We start from the raw sequence: 19,263 nt of genomic DNA, 5'->3' as shown, positions 1-19,263 counted from the left end.
TTAAATATGGAATTACCTTAGGGGTACCTTAGGTCTACTTTCGGAGCGCCGAAGTCGCCGAGTACCGAGACGTTTCGTGCCGTTCGTTTTACGTGATCGAATGTAACATAATTTACCTCCTTGTTCAAGCAACGCCTTTTCCTCGGCGGTGGCGAATGTACCGCGTCGACGTGATTGGACACCGGATAATATTGCATATTCAAAATATTATCCATACTGTGCGTGACCATCGTCGCGTTTGCGCGATAAGATGTCCGTGAACGACGAAAGAACGAGGCAACGTCCGAGTAAGAGAGAGAACTTGAGAGAGGAAGCGCGCTATACGTCTCCGTATATATCATTCGCAGGACACATAATCCCTTTTAAACGCACCACAGACGCACCACACGCGCACTCACGCGTATCGAGTCTATTCCCAAGCGCTAGAAGGATCTATCGAAAGTCAAAGTTTGGCCGGGAAATCGAACGGCTCGTCGTGCGGATAAGCGCGAAAGATAAGTACCAGCGCTGTAGCGACACGAGCGGCTGTCGTACGTCACACGGAAACGTCCTCCTTTACGAATGGCAGGAGAGCGACTGCGTTCCGCCGGCTTCGAGGCTCGCGTTACTTTAGCGGCGGACGGAGATGTCGCTCGGTGATGACGAGGAGGGCCGACGTCACGTGTTGGAAACGCCATGCACTACGCCCAACACGTGAGCCAACGAACCTATCGTTGTTGGATCTACGCACATACGTACGCGCGAGTACGTATACGTCGTACGCGTACACGTACTCGAATAGTTACGCCGACGAGACTTACGGACGCGCGTATCTACGGCGCACTTTTCCCGACTCTTTGCGAGAAACTTGGACTTTCGTCCGAATTAGAGAAGATCTTTCCGAAGGGGGCACCTCCTTTCTCCGACTTCGTAATAAGAACGTCGACGTGAGACTCGATCGACGAAAATAGCCGACGGTGGTACGTTCGGCGTTCCCTCGCGTCTCGCGTCCCGCGTCTGGGTTGCGCCGAACGTTGCGTTAACGTACGAGTACGATTTGCTCCTACGTGCCCGAAATTCGTCTAAACGTTTCGGGGTCTCTACCATTTCCTACTTACTCTCTAGTCTTACTTATACGTCACTTCGTACGCGTGAGAGAAACGATATACTGCTTGGTAAACACCGTCGAGGATTTTTCTGTCGCAAAGAGAAAAGGTCATCGAAGTTCGATGCGCGATAAGCGACTAACTAGAAATAACCGGGCACTTTCTCTCTATCAGCGAGAAAGAAAATACTGTCATTTCGCGAATCGATATTCCGACGAATCCGACGAAACGAGACGCTAATGTTTTTAAACGATCGACCGATATCAACGACGTCTCCTTTTCTGACAACGTTTCCGACAACGTTCATCCGTCAACGCACAAATCCGCCACCAATGGCAACACCACTTTCCCGTAATACCTTCTCGTGAACCCGAATACGAAGTGCTCGAGTACGAAGGTACAACGGTATTCTAAAATACTCGGCCTTGATGAATTTCGTTAATAAATTTCTTTGCGCGATCGAAAGCAAAAGATAAAGAAAGGCCACGGAATGGTTTCTCTATGTGCACGTGGGTATTCATATACCTATGTGCGATCTACGAACACACATTGCAGCGAGCGAATAGAACGAATCGCACATTGACCTCAAATACTCCCCGAAGGAAAAAGAAAAATCGGTTGGTGCAAGAAAAAGACGATAAAATCGAACGAGGATGGAAACCGCTTTAACGAGGTCGTGATATCGCATTGCCCGGTTATAACCAGTCCGCGAAGATGTTCTCGTATTATGATCAGAGTTTATCAAGAAGGAGTCGATCCCGCTGTTTTTCAAACGATAACCAGACGTCACCGGATCTCGGACACGTTTATGGCAACAACGGCGTAACTACGATCGCGCGGACGAGGAGAAAAAACGAAAGGGACGAAGGAGTCGGCGATATCGGCCATTTCTTTTCTTCCTTTTTCTTTCTTCCGCCTTAAATTTCTACTCTCCAAATCTCGGCCGTGGTTCTTGGTCCTTCTAACACGATTAAAAGAGTACCGAAACCGTAACGAGGAAGCACGATTCCCAGAAAATTGCGATCCCTCTTACGATTGGTATCGAATCGCCGTCCGCGATGGAATAAATCGCGGATGAAAAATGAGAATCGTGAAATTTTTTAATATGGACAGATAAGAAGCGAGGAGCGAAAAAAATCATTCGGCTATCGGCCTCGATGTTCTTCCCACCGCTGCTTAATTATTCGCGAATAACGACGCTGTGCGAGACCTCGAAGACGTTATTCGTTTAAAATTCATACATAAAATTCATAGAAAGGGCGAGACGACAGCTGTTGATCTCTCGGCGACAGCTGGACCGCCGGCCTCGCCGCTTGACGCTCCAAGCGGCTCGACGACGCGTCAGAGGATTGAGAAAAAAGCGAAGAATTTGACGCGAAAGTCTGACCGACGTATCGCTCGGAAGGATATTGCGGAAAGAGGCCCTTTCGGACGTTTAACCCGACCCGGCGCGGCGGCTCGCCTCGCTCAAATATAAACTCGCAACGAGAAACGCGTAAGAGGCGAGAGAGGGTGCAGCAGGTATAAAACTAGAAGGACGTTTCACGCGATAATATCCGCTCTCGTAGAATACCTTTAATCCCGGATTAGCCTTTGTATCGCGATTGACGTACGTCCCGTTCGTCGATGACGACCGTCGTATCGTCACGTTGGTAACCCTCCTATGAAATTCGCTTTAGCGAGAATAAACATGTACGATCCAATCCGAGAATGGCCACGAGCGGAGCACGCATCGGACGAGTAAACACGTGCTGTGTTCAACGCTCTTGACGCAATAAGTGGGAATATGTATATTATTTCCGTCGAACGGCCGACGACGATACCAACGACTACGTCGGTCTGCGTCGACGAACGAAAAGATATAGACGCCAAGAGCAACTATAAAAAGCACTCGAGCAAAGCCAAGCTCGCTTTCGGGATCCTTAGATTTACGCGAGCTGTCCTTTTCTACGTTACGAGGAAACTGGACATTTGTGCTATCATCTAGGTATTTAGGTACGCGTGCATATCGACGACAGAGCGATCGGTCTTGTTGGTAACAGCGAGGAGAGTAGCTTAATAAGATTCGTCCGAGGAAGTAATTTCGATTCTAACAAAATTACGTTTAGTTTGGGCTTGTGGCCAAGACACGCGCTCGTTACAAACCGAATGTATTGATCGACATTAAGAAATGTTAAAAAATGGAAGCTAGGATAGGACGTTATTTACTGATAGGAAAAGTATGGATAATGCATGGTAGATGCATGCAAAGCAAGTTCCTCGTTAGGATAAAAAATAAAGGATCCGTCAAAAGACGAGCCATCCTTATTCACTGCGAATAAAGGAGTCGATCGAACGAGAGAGAGAGAGAGAGAGAGAGAGAACACCGTTATCAAAGATACTAATAGCGCAGCACGAAGTCCAAGTCGATATCCGGTTGCTCTTTTATTCGCTGAAAACTGAAAATAATCGTGAGCCGTCGAGTCAAGCTCTCGTGACGCCTCGTGTTGTACCAATAAATCTCGACTTGTGGCACGTGACGCAAGAAAAAGAAATCCCCCTTGTGGACTCCGATAAGAAGAGTTAAAAAGTCGCTAATAACGAGGGAGGATAAACGCGTTCGTTGGTCGAATAAAGATAAAGCGTGGAAACTAATAAAGTCTGCGCGCGCGCACGTCTATAAAACTAACTAGCGTTAATCGTCGATGGTTAATCGACGATCCGATCAACGAGCGAATAATTTTTTTTAACTTTCGCCGCAAGATTCGTGCCATCTGACCTGTCGAGTTTTCTTTTCCTTTTATCCAGCCGATTCAATCCGGTTCTAAAAGTTTACATTAACAAATGGATTACAAGTGCTTTAAATAAATATACCATGAATGCAAAACGAGTGTAATTGAGTGTGTTATCGACACAAAGATAACGGATGGATCATTAATTAGATTTTGGCCGGAAGAACGCGACGCCGACGTACGTCGGGCCACTTTCTACCTTTTTCTTACAGTTCGACGTCCTGTTGTCGGACTTGGTTTCGTTAAATATTCGTGCACACGAACAAAGGCATTGTCGTTTATCGACGACAATAGCTCACGTTTATCGTTGTCCACGGAATAAAGTCGAAGCGAAGATAAAACGATAGCAAGCGGGAAATACCGAAGAGTCGTCAGCCATGATTTTATCTTGTTTTCGCCTTCTTTTTTAGATAATCCGTTAAATCGGTCGGATCTAGCGAACTCGACTGATTCAATCTCGTCGAAGAAGAACAAGAAATTTTCTCCTTTTTCATTTGTTAGCGCGAATATCGACGAATTGACGAATCGACGAATCGACGAATTGCGGGATGTTCCGCAATCTCGTTGCAACGCGAAGGAATGATTCTTCGATAGCTCTGTCATCTTCCAGGTGACAGACGGCGAAGCTCGAGAGAGAAAGGAAACGATACAGTACGTTGCAATGCAAAAGCGCGTAGTCGCGATGTAATCATTTAGTAGCCTCATTTCTCCTTCGATAGTCGAAAGACCCTTGAAAACTTTGGAACATCCATTTCGAGACAACGACGATAAATCGATTGTTCCAAGCCGATCAAAACGGCTTGGTCTACATTCGTTTGATCGTTACGTCGGACGCGATTACTACTCAAGTTGGTAGAAAGATCCGAGAAAGAAAGGATGCCTTGCCGATAAATGCTAATTCGAAGGAGAAAGAGAAGGCTTTCCGATCACGTCAGCCATAAACATCGGTACGTTTCAAGGAACGATAGAAAATGCAGGCACGCAGGCAGGGAGGCGTCGATAGCAGGGACACGTCGTCGACAACGACGAAAATGCCGACGACGTGGTCGATCGTCGAACGACTTTCGAAATTGCTCGGACAGCGAGCTCTTACCAAAAGCGTCGAAGGAAAGAGACGGACTCGTGACTCGAATTATCTCGAGACACGTCCACGTGTCGACGATACGCCGGAAGGCAAAGCTGCTGAGGAAGATGGACGAAGATGGTTGCCTTGAAAATTCTGTTTGTCGACTTGTGCTTCTCTCTCTCCCTGATCTTTTCCCTCTTTAATCGTTTTTCGCATTTCGATTCAATTCATTCTTACCGATCATTCTAATCGATCGACTAATTATCGTAAATTCATCAAATTCAAAAAAATTATATTTTAGCCGTTTTCTAATTCTCGTTAGAAAATTCTTATCGGAAAATATGGTATAAAGTTCCTCGCGTAATATGACGACCATAATGCGTCCTTCTGTGGCAACGATAAGTTTAATCGTTATTACTCGAAAAGTGACGTTTAATTGATATCCTTTAGGACGTTACGCGTACGCGCATAGAAAAGAGCCTTTCTTATATCAGACCTTGTCTCTCGACTCACGCAGATTCAGAGAGAACGCGCGCGCACGTTCTAACGTGATCCTGAGTCATAGCCCATGACCGAGAAAGCGATCAGGTATTCCCGCCGTCGATGATTCGGTCCGACACAGAAATTTCTTTCGTGTCACGAAATACGCGTGCCGCGTTAACTCGTACGTTCGCTTTGATCAAACTCATCTAAAAATGCCGCATTTTGAAGGTTCCATGGGTGCTTTCCATTTGATTTTTCTTGCAAATTAACGCGTAATCGGTTGCTAAACTTTACAAACGATTTCATCGACGGCGATCCGCGTAGTGTAGGAAAGGAATAACGCATTGACCGGGACTGGAAAACACCTCTATTAGAAGCATTATAATCAAGGTTACATCATCGAAAGGAGAACAACGGAGAAGGATTCGCGATATCCGTACGATATTGTTGCTTGTAAGTGTTTCTTGGACGATCAATCGGTGACGGATTAAGCGGTCCGTTACGCAACACCCAATCGCCGAGTATTACGCAAGCGTAGATAAAGTCTAAGGTTTTCTCCTCGTTTTATTTCGATGACACGGCCAGCTGACAATCTTTATTGGCTCACGTTCCTCTTCGATATCAACATGGAGTATGCCGATATTTTGAATGGAGGGGAGGGACTTTTTCATTCAACGTCGCACCCTTCTAAACTCAATACCTCATTCTACGATCTTTACGATTGCAAAAAAAAAGCTCGATAAATAGAGCACGTGCACAACCTTTCCAAATCGATTTCTTGTCAAATGCAAGAATTACCTACGAAAAATTTTAATTCGATCGATTATTTGGAAACCGACGACGCACGAGATTGCAAGAAAGTTGGACGTATTGAGAGAAGGAAAGAGAAAGAGAGGGGGAGAGAGAGAGAGAGAGAGAGAGGACGTCACGGATTCCGAAGACTAAGCGATAGTCATGAAAATCAATCGTAAATCTTTCCACGGAAATCGATGCTAATTGATTTATCGAAATGAAAAATCAAATGTTATCGGTAGAGAATATTGTTAACTCGATCGATCAACCGATCTCCCTCGATTAGAAACTCTCTCGTTCCCGTTTCGAGTAACCTTCTATATTTGAGCAATTTTTCCGACCGATTCCCATTTTCCCGTTCGGCGTCTCTCTCTCTCTCTCCCTCTATCATTAGCCGAACGACTCGTGTAATTATCTAGCAAGCTCGCAGCATCTCGAAAATACGGCTCGTCACGCTCTCGAGGCTACTTCCTGGACACGACCTCGAAACAATCGGTACTTTGGTAAGAAACAGAGATTGCAACACGGAGAAAGAGGAACGGTGAAGAAATTTGCCGAAGGTGATCGATCGATAAATCGATGAAACGATCGACGACGTCGATTGGAGAATTTCGAGATAGAATCTTTCTCTAAAACGTACACGAGACGTCTAAATCGTATCTTGTTCAAAGTGCTAGTGAAATCAAAGTAACTGAAATAAATAAAAAAGATCCATTGTGTGTGCATTCAGGTATCGCGATAAGAAACACGAGAAATAACGAGAAGGGAGAGAGCAGAGAAAAAACTTGACCTCGGGCGACAAGCAACGGTCGTCGAGTCGAGTAAACGTAGGAACATCGCGGGGATAGCGCGCGTGTCTATCTCCGTGTCTGACATGAGAAAGACGATATGCAAACACTCGCAAAACGTTCGCAAGACTTATGTAAAAGTGGCAAGACCATCACGTTTCGTCGAATGTGATGTTACCCTTGGCATACGTAGCCCCTCTCTTTCAACCAACTGGCCGACGCATTAACATAACAAATCATAACTTTAAATATTGCCAAGGTATTTTTTCTCTTTCGCCTCATCGTTCGAAGCAAGAAAGAAGACGCGAACTAGTGACCCGTTGCGAATAAAAAATGAGAGAGAGAGACAAAGAGAGACATTCTCTCGGACGTGACAAGCGCTCGGACACGGTTGTCAAAAGCGATCTTTCTCTCTTTGACGTTTCTCGAGTAGCTATCCAAGTACTTACTCACTTGCTTCGAGCGAGCGTACTTTGAACGCGGCACGACGCGTGCGAGCTGCACGTGATCGAGCAAACGAGCGAGCAAACGAGCGAGCAAACGCTTTACCCGCGCGAAGCAGGTCTATATACGCATTTCACCTCGACACGTTGTGCAGTTTGTGCATTTTCGGTCTAACCGTCTTCGTACCAATCGACTGATCCGACGTATTCAGATTTCTACTACGACGCGTCTGGATAACTCCTGATAGAAGAATAGGTAAGAAATTCTTAGCTGTATCAAAAATAAAGAAATTTATATATATATAATTTATATACGTATATACGTTTCGTGAATAATGTAGTTGAAGAAGACAAATGGTAAGTCTTTTCTAATTACTCGAAGCACGATAAACTAGGATCAAAACAAAAGGCTTGAAAAAGCGTGCTGTTTATGTTTTAAAACGACAACCTGCTATCAGGTGAGAAGCTCAAGGAAAGAGCGAGTAGCGTTCCAAGAAATATCGCATTCGTGGGTCGCGCGATTGATAAACGAACGTGGTGCGGCACGTGCTGCGGGAAAACAATTTATTATACGTCAGTGTTTCCCCGGACGTCGTCGTGCGTTCCATAAAAATCGACGACACGTGTCTCTTGACATCTGGCGCGATACTAAAAACTAGACGATATTGCGTACTTAGCTTTTACTTGCGTTCGTTTCGGGGCCAAAGGTGTTCCTCGAGCGCTATCCATTCGTCGCTAAGTCGAATTCGCGTTTGGCTATTCACTTTCGAAGATGCAAGACGAAATCTTTTTGAAAGATTTGACATGTGTGAATACGTCAAGCTCCGCACTACGACGAAAACGGCTTCGTTTTCGGCAAGATCCATCGAGGTTTCGTCGGAGTTGCATTTGAACAAAGATACCTTCGCGTGGAATTGTTCCGCGTTGAATTCCAATTGCGAAAATATAAATTCGCCTGGCATACGTCGAATAGACGAAGGAGTGCACGCTATAGTCGGTATCCATCTATCCATCTATACGTCTACGCTATGTCAACGGCCGAAAATAATCTCTAATCAGAAATCCTAAGTAATTAGAATTTAAAGGAATCAAAAGAGATAAGTCGACTCGAAGATACAAAAGATAAATAAATAAAGCGATCAGACGAATTTTTCGTTTAGCGATCAAAGACTCACCCTGGAAACCTTTTTCTTGTTGTAAACTTCATCTTCCTCCGAGACGGTAGCAAAATTCAAGTTCCCTTTGCAATATCCCGCTCCTACTCCCACTCTATAGATCTCATCCTTGCAGGATCTGCCGTTCAAACTGAAAAATATATAGTTTCGATTGAATAACGATAAATATAAACGATCGTTAACATGTGACGCGTATTAGGACAGAAGGAGTTTACGCTGGACGATTTCGGAAGGAAAACTTTTATCGGTAAGGTTAATAATTACGATCAACAGAACCGCAAGCGCATTTTCAGCGATAAACGACGAAAACGACGTCAAGCAGTTCTCATCGACCCGCTTTCACTTTTATAGACGAAGTATTAAGATTTTCGCGAAGTCTACGACGATTGGGATTTATCGATACATATGTATGTACCGTAAAAGTGAACGTAACTCATCGGGCATAACTGGGACCATCGAATTTTTCTTAAATCGTCTTTTCCAGTCTTTCCCTTCATTATAAATTATAATCACCATCGTAGACTCATGTGGATCCATAACAATGATAATAAAATTAAATTAAACTATAAAGAAAATCTGTTAAAAATATCTGACAAATCTAACGTCATAGACGATTAAAAGTTTAGAATTACGCCGAATAATTTCGTATTAAAATCAAAGCACTTTTACTTCTCAACGATCCGTTTTAAAGGTTAGCGGTTCGACCAGGGGCATGTACATAAGTCTATAGTTCCGATTATCCTCCAGCTTGGAATCTAAATCTATTTAAACTCACGACGCGTAGCTTGCAATTAGATTGGCATGATTGCAAAAAGTGTCGAACAAAAGAGGTTAAAAAAAGGCAAAAAGAATTATCTATATAATTGATCTATCATCCACGATTGTAGACAAAGAAAAATATAGAATTACATATAAAAGGGTAGAATTTTAATATGTAAGAATTTGAACGATAATACGAAACACTACGTACGTACATAGATACGTATAAATACCTACGGGTGCGCTTCAAAAACCTTGAGCAGAGGACGTAAAAAAGGATGTAGCTCGGATGAAAATTATTTGCATTATTATTCGTCTCGATCGCTTATAATAAGAAAGAAATTAAACGATACGCGTTTACTTATATTATAATTTACATTTCAATCGTCTTTACCCTGCGCTCGCGTCCCCGTTGAAATCACTCCCCTTTTTCCAGTCAAACTCATAATCCAATCTTTTGTTTAATCGTCGCTTTATCAACGTTCCGAATTAATCAGAACATCCCACCTAAACATACCCAATACAGAAATCCGTAACAATTGAAATACGACACTACTCACAGCTGGTCTTTGGAAGGAGAAAAGTAATCCACGGTCACAATACTTTACGTAATACGTGACAATTACAATATCTCGGTAAGCGACGGAGTTTCAGTCAATAACCCTGTCACGAGGTTATACCGTGCGGGACGCTTATATTCCGTTATAGATTTTCCTTTCTATATGTAGAAACGTACGGGAAAAGCACACGATCCGGCTCGCGCGTATTACTGACAAACTCGGCCGGCATTGTCGTTGCTTATGAAATTTACAGGAGAAAGAGAGAGAGAGAGAGAGACGAGGCACATGTATACCCTTACTCCTTAGATTCCCGCGCGATAGTAAACGACTTAAAGAGACTCGCTGCTCTCTTTTATCCGTTCGTCGAGTATGAATCTTTCAAATAGCGAGTCTCGAATTCCGACTTTTAAACGTCGCGACGTATGACGGACGATCGAGTTCCAATAATAAAGTAATTGATCGAGTCTAGCTTCGCGCTATTTTCGATCATTGTTTCAAGAGAAAACTTTTTCCTTTTTATGTATTGTCCTTTTAACAAGTGTTGGCTCCTTTCAAAATATGTATGTTCTCGCTTTATGCTTTGGTAGACTCCATATTCTATTATTTATATCTATATGTACGTGCATAGATACATGTGTATATATATATAAAACTCGTACCATGCTTATCCAATAGCAATGGAATTGGCCAATTTTCATACGCGAAAGTAAACTTAAATAATTGGCCTACATCAGAGGGAGGGGAAATTCTTAACATTAACAAGGTAATCGCGCTATATCAATTACAACATCCCGAGTAGTCAATGGCACCGTTTAATTAGTAAATTTTCCTGAAGCGACGCGTGCCTATAGTCATCGTTCACCGCAGCTCGATAATAGCCAGGAAGAACGTTCCGAGTGGTAAATAAAAGAACGCAAAACAATTCATATCTATCGTTTGCAACATATCGAACGTTCCTTCGAATTCCTTTCACCGACATCAAATTTCACTCTACCTCTCTTGGAAACAAATCAATTTCGCTACGTGCTTAGACTGACCTCGTTTCCGCTTATCGACCTACATCACAGTCACGAATGAGACGGATTATCAATCGCAAAAGGAGACGAACGTTGACACGCGATGATGATAAAGGTCAGGGAAAACTGAAATTAATTAAAATGAAATACCCAGAGTTTTCTTGAAGCGCACAGAGTGCTCGTTCTTTTCTAGTTTCGTGAGCAAGCACAAACGCGATGTCCCTATAATTCATCGGTGTAAGAAATTACTCAACGTAGCGAGCCCGAACTGGTTATGCCTGAGAGAATCAAGCCTCGTTTTCTCGCACGTGGTTGACATTTTCTGGCATGTGACTCTCTCATAGATTACTCTCCCCTTGCCTTCTTCCCCTTTCCAGCCTATCTTCCCGTGTACGAGCACCGTTCATATAGAAAAGATGCGATGCACGAGAAACACCTATACCTTGCGATAAGACCAGACGAGCGCATCTCTTTCTTCGTTAGGAGATTTACGCGCATTCTAAGATCACGCGCGAGAATTTCGTAACACTAGCGCGCGAGACACTTCGCGTTAGTCCATTAATAGCGTCGGTAATTACCACGGATCCGATCCACCCATCGACTCGGGAGAATATCCGCGAACTTTGCTCGGATAGTGTCGCAATTGCTACCACATGCGAAGTCACGTTCGAGCGATACTGGAATTCCTCCCAAAAAAAGAAAAACAACGCTAGCGTATCGAGGACGGGTATAAGAGACGATTGACAATAACGACAAAGTATCAGAGAATGGATAAAATCGAGGAAAAATTTATAAAAAGGAAATAAAGAAGAAGCTCGACGATATGCCTTTCCACTGACTCGAGATCCGTTCCGAAAAGATCGTGGCATGATCGGGTTTGCGATTCACGACGTCCTTCAACGACCTTTACGTCGGCATCGCGGAGCCCGTGCTCGCTCGTGCGTGCATTCACTTTCACATATGTATAGTTGCACTTACGGCATCCACTCTGACAAAAGAGGGGAGCGGTCAACGAAGAATGGTGGGAGAAGCAAGGAAAAAGAGCGAGGTAGAGGTATCGCGCACGTGCGTGAGGTGAACCATCGTGAAACGAGCGCCTCACAAGCTCGATATAATACACGTATATATACACATAATATGTACGTAACTCCGTTAAAATCGCGCGCGCTTTAAAAATATTACGTTATTATTAGCAGAGGAGTACGTGGTAGCCAAGTTTTTTTTAGATCTCTTTATCGGAGACGTGCTCCTCGCTCGTGAAATAGCGCAGGCCGTATTAGTCTCACAGTCCGATAATCGATATACCGAACGCGCTGTACGACGCGTCGGGAGCCAAGGACGACTGGAGCCAAGACTCACGCGTTCGAAACTTTTAACGTGAACGTTCTTCTTCGTGACTTTTCGTTGCTTTTTCCTAGAACAAAAGTATAAGCTGGCGTTGATATACCGATTTATTGCTTGAGAGAGAGACACGCGCGCGCGCACACACGTACACATCTCGCAGAAAATCGGACGCGTTGACGGAGGAAATACGTCCTTCGACGACCTTTCCGTGCGACCATCCATGCGTGCCCGGGCTCGCTTTTATAGTAGCGGCGAACGTTCGAGCTTAGGACGCACGTGCGTAAGGTACGCCTTCGTCGAATGCTGCCCACATACGGGAACAACTTGTAAGATTTTATACCGTGTACTTACGCGTTATCACCTACGCCCTGGGACAGGATTAAAACTCGAGCCGCTCCGCGAACCGGCCGCTTACGCGATCGAATGATATATTCGATCTCTGCGTTGGCCTCAGAGTCGCATTATATCATGGTGCGAGTTCCAACATTATGTTACGGTGAACGTGAACGGTTTAACGTGCCGTCATCCTGCGCCCCGTTAAAGCTCCTTCGATTACGTTAGATAACGCAAGACCGGTGCAGAATATGCCAAAGATATGCAAGTATTTATACAGTACTGTATGAAAGATAAATGAAAGGTAAAAATAAAGGACCCGTCGCGACACGCGCCACCACGATGAATCGTCATCCTGCTACGATTGTACGAGAGATTTCAAAGAAGCTTCGATCTTTTCTTCGCCGACGAGTTTTCGAACCGCGCATGATTTACATGACTGTCCTTTGAAAGATTTATATCGCGGGCGAGACGCGTAACGCCGGAATGAATGGACGAAACCACGACGAAATTTATTGTCGCTCGACGTATCCTTCATCAAATATTCTACGTTTGTTCGACCGTATTACGTTGAGAGCTATCCGGGTATGTCGTTGTTACTCGTTTACTGTCTATCGGAGTGCTCCGATAGCGGTCCATTGGCCTTATATCGATATAATTCGTCGGCTCTTCTTTCCCGACTCTCGGCTTTCGAGCCGAGCCTTATCGTACCGTTTCGGCTGTACCGACGCTAGCAAACGATAGCAAAAATATCAATTAATGGCGACATGAATGGAAATGAGCATGTTTCGCTTACATACGCACGCACATCGCGAGAACGGATAAGATCGAGATAATGCAGAGACGAGAAAAAATAAGGAGAAGGAGAAAAGGTGGAAACGCGCGGCTCCTTATCAACCAGCGAACGATCATAATATGAACAAACGTGCATAAACTCAAGACAGTTCTACTCGGAAGCAAAAAATAAGCACGATGCATACGTGCAATGGAGTCGTGCATGTACGCGCACGTGCACCTTACGAGCAAACATGTGTGACATTTCGATACGTATTGCGAACGTAATTATTTAATCTACGATTACGTAAGTCTTAGAAAGAAAAAAGAAGAGATTCTATGCTAGCGACATCGGCAAAAAGAGATTTGTCTAAGTACAGGAGTTCCTCGAGAGACAAAATCGTTGCCGACGACGCTTCTTCTCCACATATTCCGATTTCGCGGAAATAATAAAAACGAAGGGGAGGGAGGTTCGACGGTTCGACGGTCGACGGTTCGACGCGTTTGATCGTCGATCGTTCGTCGATGGCAAGTTATTTTGTTTTCCGGATAGAACGCGTGAGCGTCTATCGATAGAATGTACATGATACATACAAGCGTATCTATAAGTTGTTAAGTTGATACATGTATTATATGTCTTTTCTTTTCATAACGGCTGCACGAAGTTCGATCGTGCCGCAAGGGATATCGCGTGTGGCCGCGACGCGAATTATTGCGCCGGATCGTCGAGTTCTTACAATTAGTATGCACGCATAGACATGTGACGCGGTTCTTCAAATAATCTCTAGCGAGAGAGTAGGAAGCTGCGCGGCATAACGAAATATAAAATATCGAAGGTAAAACGTTCGTGATGATGTGATCGTCGAAACGAAACTAAAGACTCTCGACTTCGCGAAAAACTTTCATTCCTTCTCAACCTTAAATCGTATTTCGTTAACTGCGCCTAACAGCAGCGGAACAGGTGTATCCTGTTCGCATCCCGTCTTATTTTTACCCTTTTTTCTCCAAGATACGACGAACGACAGGCAAGGAGGTAGGCAAACAACAGGCAGCTTGATTTAAGAAGAAGGCTTCGGAAGTGTTTCAAGGTCCCCAACTTCGAACACGCGCATTTCATGATTCTTTCGTCGAATTGATTCGTCACAATAGTCGCAAAATCGCGTGATCGCGAAAGGATAAAGAGAGAACGGAGAAAGAGAGAAAGAAAATCGGCCGAACTCGAATATTGATCCTCAACATTATTGAACGATCCGATATAAAAATACGAACGAACGTTTTCCGTTTGAAGAAATTGCTTCGAGACGTGTTTCTTTTTCTTTTTCTTCCTTTTGTCGCTCGTTAAACCATTTTGACAAAATTATTCGATAAATATCTACTACTTACGAAGATTTCGTTCGTAGCAAATTTCTTAAATCGTATTGTCGAGTATGCTCGATCTCGGAGTATGCTCGCGCACGTGCCGATTTCTTTCGTTACGCAAGAACGCCACCAAAAGTTCTCGCAAAACCGCCATGTTTATTTGCCGATGACGCGAGGGCGCCGCGCCGTTGCGAAAGGTCAAGGATGCGCCGCGGGGAATAATAATATACCGCGTTAGTTATAATTAAAATGAAGCACCGCTTAAAGAAGCTACCCGAGATGGATTAAAATAGAATTTCCAACGAGGCGTGCGCATCACGTGAACTTTGCGTGTCGGTTCTCACCGAATCGTTGCATCCTTGCGGTCGTCGACGAGACGCTCGCGAGGCTATAATTATTATAGAGAGCATAATGTATATTAAATAGGAATGCTTCCATCTATAGTTTTATGCGAGATCCTTTTCCGAAGAAATTCGTCGAATCGTAGGAACGAACTTGATAGCCTTGAATGCCTTTGGCGCGTACGACCGACGAATGTTACATCTTTCCTCGTCGAAATAAAAAAAAAAAGAAAAAAAAAGAAAAAAAAAGAAAGAAAGAAAAAGAAATCCCCAATCTCAATCGAGTCGATGCACGTTACGTGTTCGTACCCGTAACGACATTCGGTCTTTATATTCGACCGGCCAAAGGAATCGTCGTTTGGTTGCGTTCAACGGCCCCTCAAACATTGCTCGACACGAAAAGCAATAGACGCTTCTACACGTACGTACGGAGAACGTACGAACGTATAGAGACATAGAGAAACACGTACTTACACACACGTCGCCTCCCTTCCGTTCGCATGATACCGGGTTGCTCGCTATATAAAAATACTAACCTACATAGATCGCTCGAGTCCGCGCGATCGGAGCGCGTGTCGTACAACGTGACTCTCTCGCTGAAACGCGTTGCTTCGTGCCAGCTCGTTCGCCCCACTCGAGACTCAAAGAACTACGATTCGCACATCGATGACGTTTCTTCGACGTTTCCTTGACGTTTCGTCTTTCCTTCTCCCACTTGCAGGATACTACGAACATTAGTCTTTCGTTCTCATTCCCGTGGTCTTGTAAAAACGAAGGGTACTTACTGGACTCGAAAATGCGAAATTGGAGAAATCGTGATCTAATCGAAGATAGGTCGAAAATGAAAGAGAAAAGAAAAGAAAAAAGACGGTACTACTCACTTCTTACGTAAACTACCCGTGCCGATCCTACATAAATATTCGAGTTTCTATCGACGATAGATCTTTTCTTTAAATCCACGACTCGCAGAAAGAATTCCGTCGAGCGAAAGTGTCGGATCTTTTCGAAAATGGCTACGATCATCCTCGAGGGATCCAACTTAAAGGGATTGTCTCATGGCATGGAGTATTCTGGCGTGACGCTCTGATTATAAACTCCTTACTCTTTTTCGTCTCTTCCGAATATCTCGCTTCGTAAAAACTATTGGAAAATGTAAAAAGCAAGGTTAAACGATTCTCTCGTAACTATCGAGAGATAAAACTTTATCACGCTTTCGTAATATTACCGAAATAATTCGATTTCGATTTCTATGATAATATCTGATAACGTTCGCCCCAACTATCTCGCATACACTACCATTCGAATGGAGTTGATTGAAATTTTGAAAAATGACTCGTTCGCGTATCGAGAGCATGTGCACGTACGATATTGAATACATACTTATATTTTACGGTTCTAGTAATAGTCCGGCCAGCATGGTTAAATTTGGCAATGGCCGACCCCAATTTCGTATGTTTGCGCGGCTCGAACCTTGACTCGATCTAGCGAGAAACCTTACGTGCTAGAAAAACAAAACGAAAAACGTCAAAAAACATTGGTCTTATAAGCTTTTTTCTTTTCAGTTTTTTCTTTTTTTTTTTTTTCTTTTTTTCTTTTTGCTTTTTTTCATCAAAAGAAAGAAAATTCGAACGGCTTCCTGCCGTAAAATATAGCCGATCGATCGGTTGACCGTAAGATGAATCAGCGATCGCATCCTCGAGCGGAATAGTCTAGTGTACTATTTTCCACGCCTACTCACACGTTCGCACGTGCGCTCATATACGCATACACCAGTGCGAATCTTAACACAACTAGTGCAAGCACGCGCGACCACACGTGCGCTCTCAAGGTAACTCTCACTTTCCTTCTCTCGCTCACTTACAAACAAATATGTATACATGTACGCACGCACGCATACTGCCTCTTTTGCTCTTTTTCTATCCTATCCTATCCTTCTAGGATTAATGAAACCGTACGGACGCGACCAATCGATTCTTTGGCGATTCGGGAAGAAATCGCTATACAAATCTCATAAAAAAAAAAGTAATAATAGTAATAATAAAAAAATAAAAGGTTTAAGAAGAGGTAGCATAATACGTTGTACGTTGTACGTTGTATGTACTAACGGATTGCCACGACGACCCCTTATCGCGATTTTATTATCGTAATTTTCCATCGTACATCCCATATGTAAATACATACGTATCTGTACGCGCCAGGACCACGCTGCGACCGCTTCGGTACCGCTCGTAAACAATTATATATCTTTTTCTGCCTGTAAACTAATTTAAAGCTCTTGTTCTAAATTCATCGGGATGAAACTTTGCGAGAAGAGAAAAAAATCATCGATCTGGGAATTTCTCTTCATTAATTCGTGAGTAAATTTTGCGATTGGAATTATTTATAGAGTCATCGTGAGGGGTCAATTATTAAGACAACGTCGGTCAAGCGTTTTCATTGGAGTGTAAAAGTGTGAAATCGATCATACCGCGAGGTCGCGGAAACTACGTTTCCCAATGAAATTCTTTCTGTTTACGTCGAGTCATCGGCAACACGTGCAGTCGAGCGTGCTTTTAACGTCTATCGACCGATAGTTTGAGCTTCGACAAACGGACGAAAATAATCGTTTAACCTGAATTATTGCAGTAAAGAGACGATGCGTTAGTCTCGAAAATGTATAGAAAGGATGGATTTCATTCGGCATGTTTTCGTTGAAATTGACACGAGACAAATGAAAAGATGTCAGGTCTTTGTCTTACGTCCTAAGATAATTATATCAACTATTACACAAACGATCTCTGCTTATTAAAAAAGAATTAATTCGATTATTGCACGTACGTTCATATTCCATATTTACAGAACGTGTCGACCGATGATAATTAATCGTTCCTGTAACGGCTATCAGTACGAAATGACTCCGATTGAATTCCGTACACACGTCTTGCGTATCGTCCTGCTCTTATTATCAAAAAAAAAAGAAAAAAGAAAAATAACTTTCTTTGAAGTTTCGATACAAACCATATCCTAAACGTTTCGAAATCGGAAACTTGAAAAAGAAAATTGTGAATCATTTGTAAAAAAGAATGTATCTTTTAGAAAGATTATCGACATCAAAGAAGATCCAGAATGGAAATTTTTGAATATAATGAGTGTAGTAATATCTCACTGTCAAAGAAGCGTTAAAGTTCCAATGACTCGAAATTCTACGGACAGAAAAATAGCACCTCTATGCACAAGGGAGTGTCGATATCCCCCCCCCCTCTCTCTCTCTCTTTCTCTTTTTCCTCTTTTCAACGTTCGAACTTCGAATGATATACGTGTGCGAGAAGAGATTAGAGATTTTCGTCGCGAGTCTGATTTCGTCGTTGTTATTTAAGAAAAATATAAATAAAAAGGAATAGAAGGAAAGATACGACGTAAACGTAAGGAACGCGTAGGAAAGTTTCGAGGTAAAATCATTGACCCGAGCGACAAATTTAATTGAAAGCAATAAACTCGAGCCGATTCTACTCTCTTGAACTTAACCGAGCTTTATGTCGTTTGCACATTCGGCGTAGGCGTTCGGTTAGCTCTGCAATAGTTAAAGAACGCTCGTTAACCCTCTCCCCTCACCTCCTCTATTTCCATCCTTTGCGTCTTTGAATAAGAAAGAACGCGCTTAGGTTGAGAAGCAATGCTCTTAAAGTCCTCCCTTCGAAGGAAGCCAAGAGCGAAATCGCGTACGGCTGGTGCGATTCCTATTTTGTTTTCGCATTTCAATTTGCATTGAAAAAGAAAGTAAAAGAAGCAAGGTAATAACGGTACCTTTCCTCGTAATATTACGAGATATTCTCAAGAAGATTTGTCTCCTTCTCCATCATTTTCCCATCGAGCATACGTTCTACTCGCTGACTTCGCGTTCCTATTCTTTAACGGTAATAAACTATCCGGAGCCTTCATAAATTTCCGTCGCGTCCAGAGCAAGCAGCAGGACTAAGAGCAAGACTAAGGAACGAACCATTGGTCGAAAGACGTAACCACCATCGAAGGATCCTTCCCTTGGTTTTCTTTTTACCGACAATGAAAAACGAAGAGCACGGTGCGTTTCTGCGTTCTACTTTTGTCCATCGACAGATCTCAATGTTCAAATTTCATTACTTTTTACTAGAAAATAATTAATACAAATTGATATTTGCATTAATTTATCGTTAAATAC

General features: G+C 43.3%; 1 protein-coding gene and 1 long non-coding RNA gene across 6 annotated transcripts in view; one reads left to right on the top strand and one right to left on the bottom strand.

Annotated features, from left to right (window-relative positions):
* The window catches only part of LOC127063801 (hairy/enhancer-of-split related with YRPW motif-like protein), a 28,874-nt gene that overhangs the window by 4,007 nt on the left and 5,604 nt on the right, over positions 1-19,263 (bottom strand). For 2 of the 5 annotated variants that reach the window (XM_050994016.1, XM_050994015.1), the window contains exon 3: positions 8,604-8,733. In XM_050994016.1, coding sequence (XP_050849973.1) covers positions 8,604-8,733 — 130 coding nt within the window. Of the gene's footprint in view, positions 1-16; positions 6,228-8,603; positions 8,734-11,088; positions 11,753-19,263 lie in introns of those variants that run through there. The other 3 variants (XM_050994014.1, XM_050994013.1, XM_050994019.1) reach the window with 3 other exon arrangements.
* LOC127063805 (uncharacterized) overlaps positions 7,560-19,263 on the top strand; it is a 30,898-nt gene continuing 19,194 nt past the window's right edge. The window contains exon 1 of the long non-coding RNA XR_007781483.1: positions 7,560-7,684. This is a non-coding gene — a long non-coding RNA (uncharacterized LOC127063805). The remainder of the gene's footprint in view (positions 7,685-19,263) is intronic.

Source organism: Vespula vulgaris, chromosome 5 (assembly GCF_905475345.1).
Source record: "Vespula vulgaris chromosome 5, iyVesVulg1.1, whole genome shotgun sequence".
Classification (NCBI taxonomy): Eukaryota; Metazoa; Arthropoda; class Insecta; order Hymenoptera; family Vespidae; genus Vespula; species Vespula vulgaris.
The sequence above is the reverse complement of the archived record's forward strand: the minus strand, read 5'-3'. Positions and strand labels throughout refer to the sequence as shown.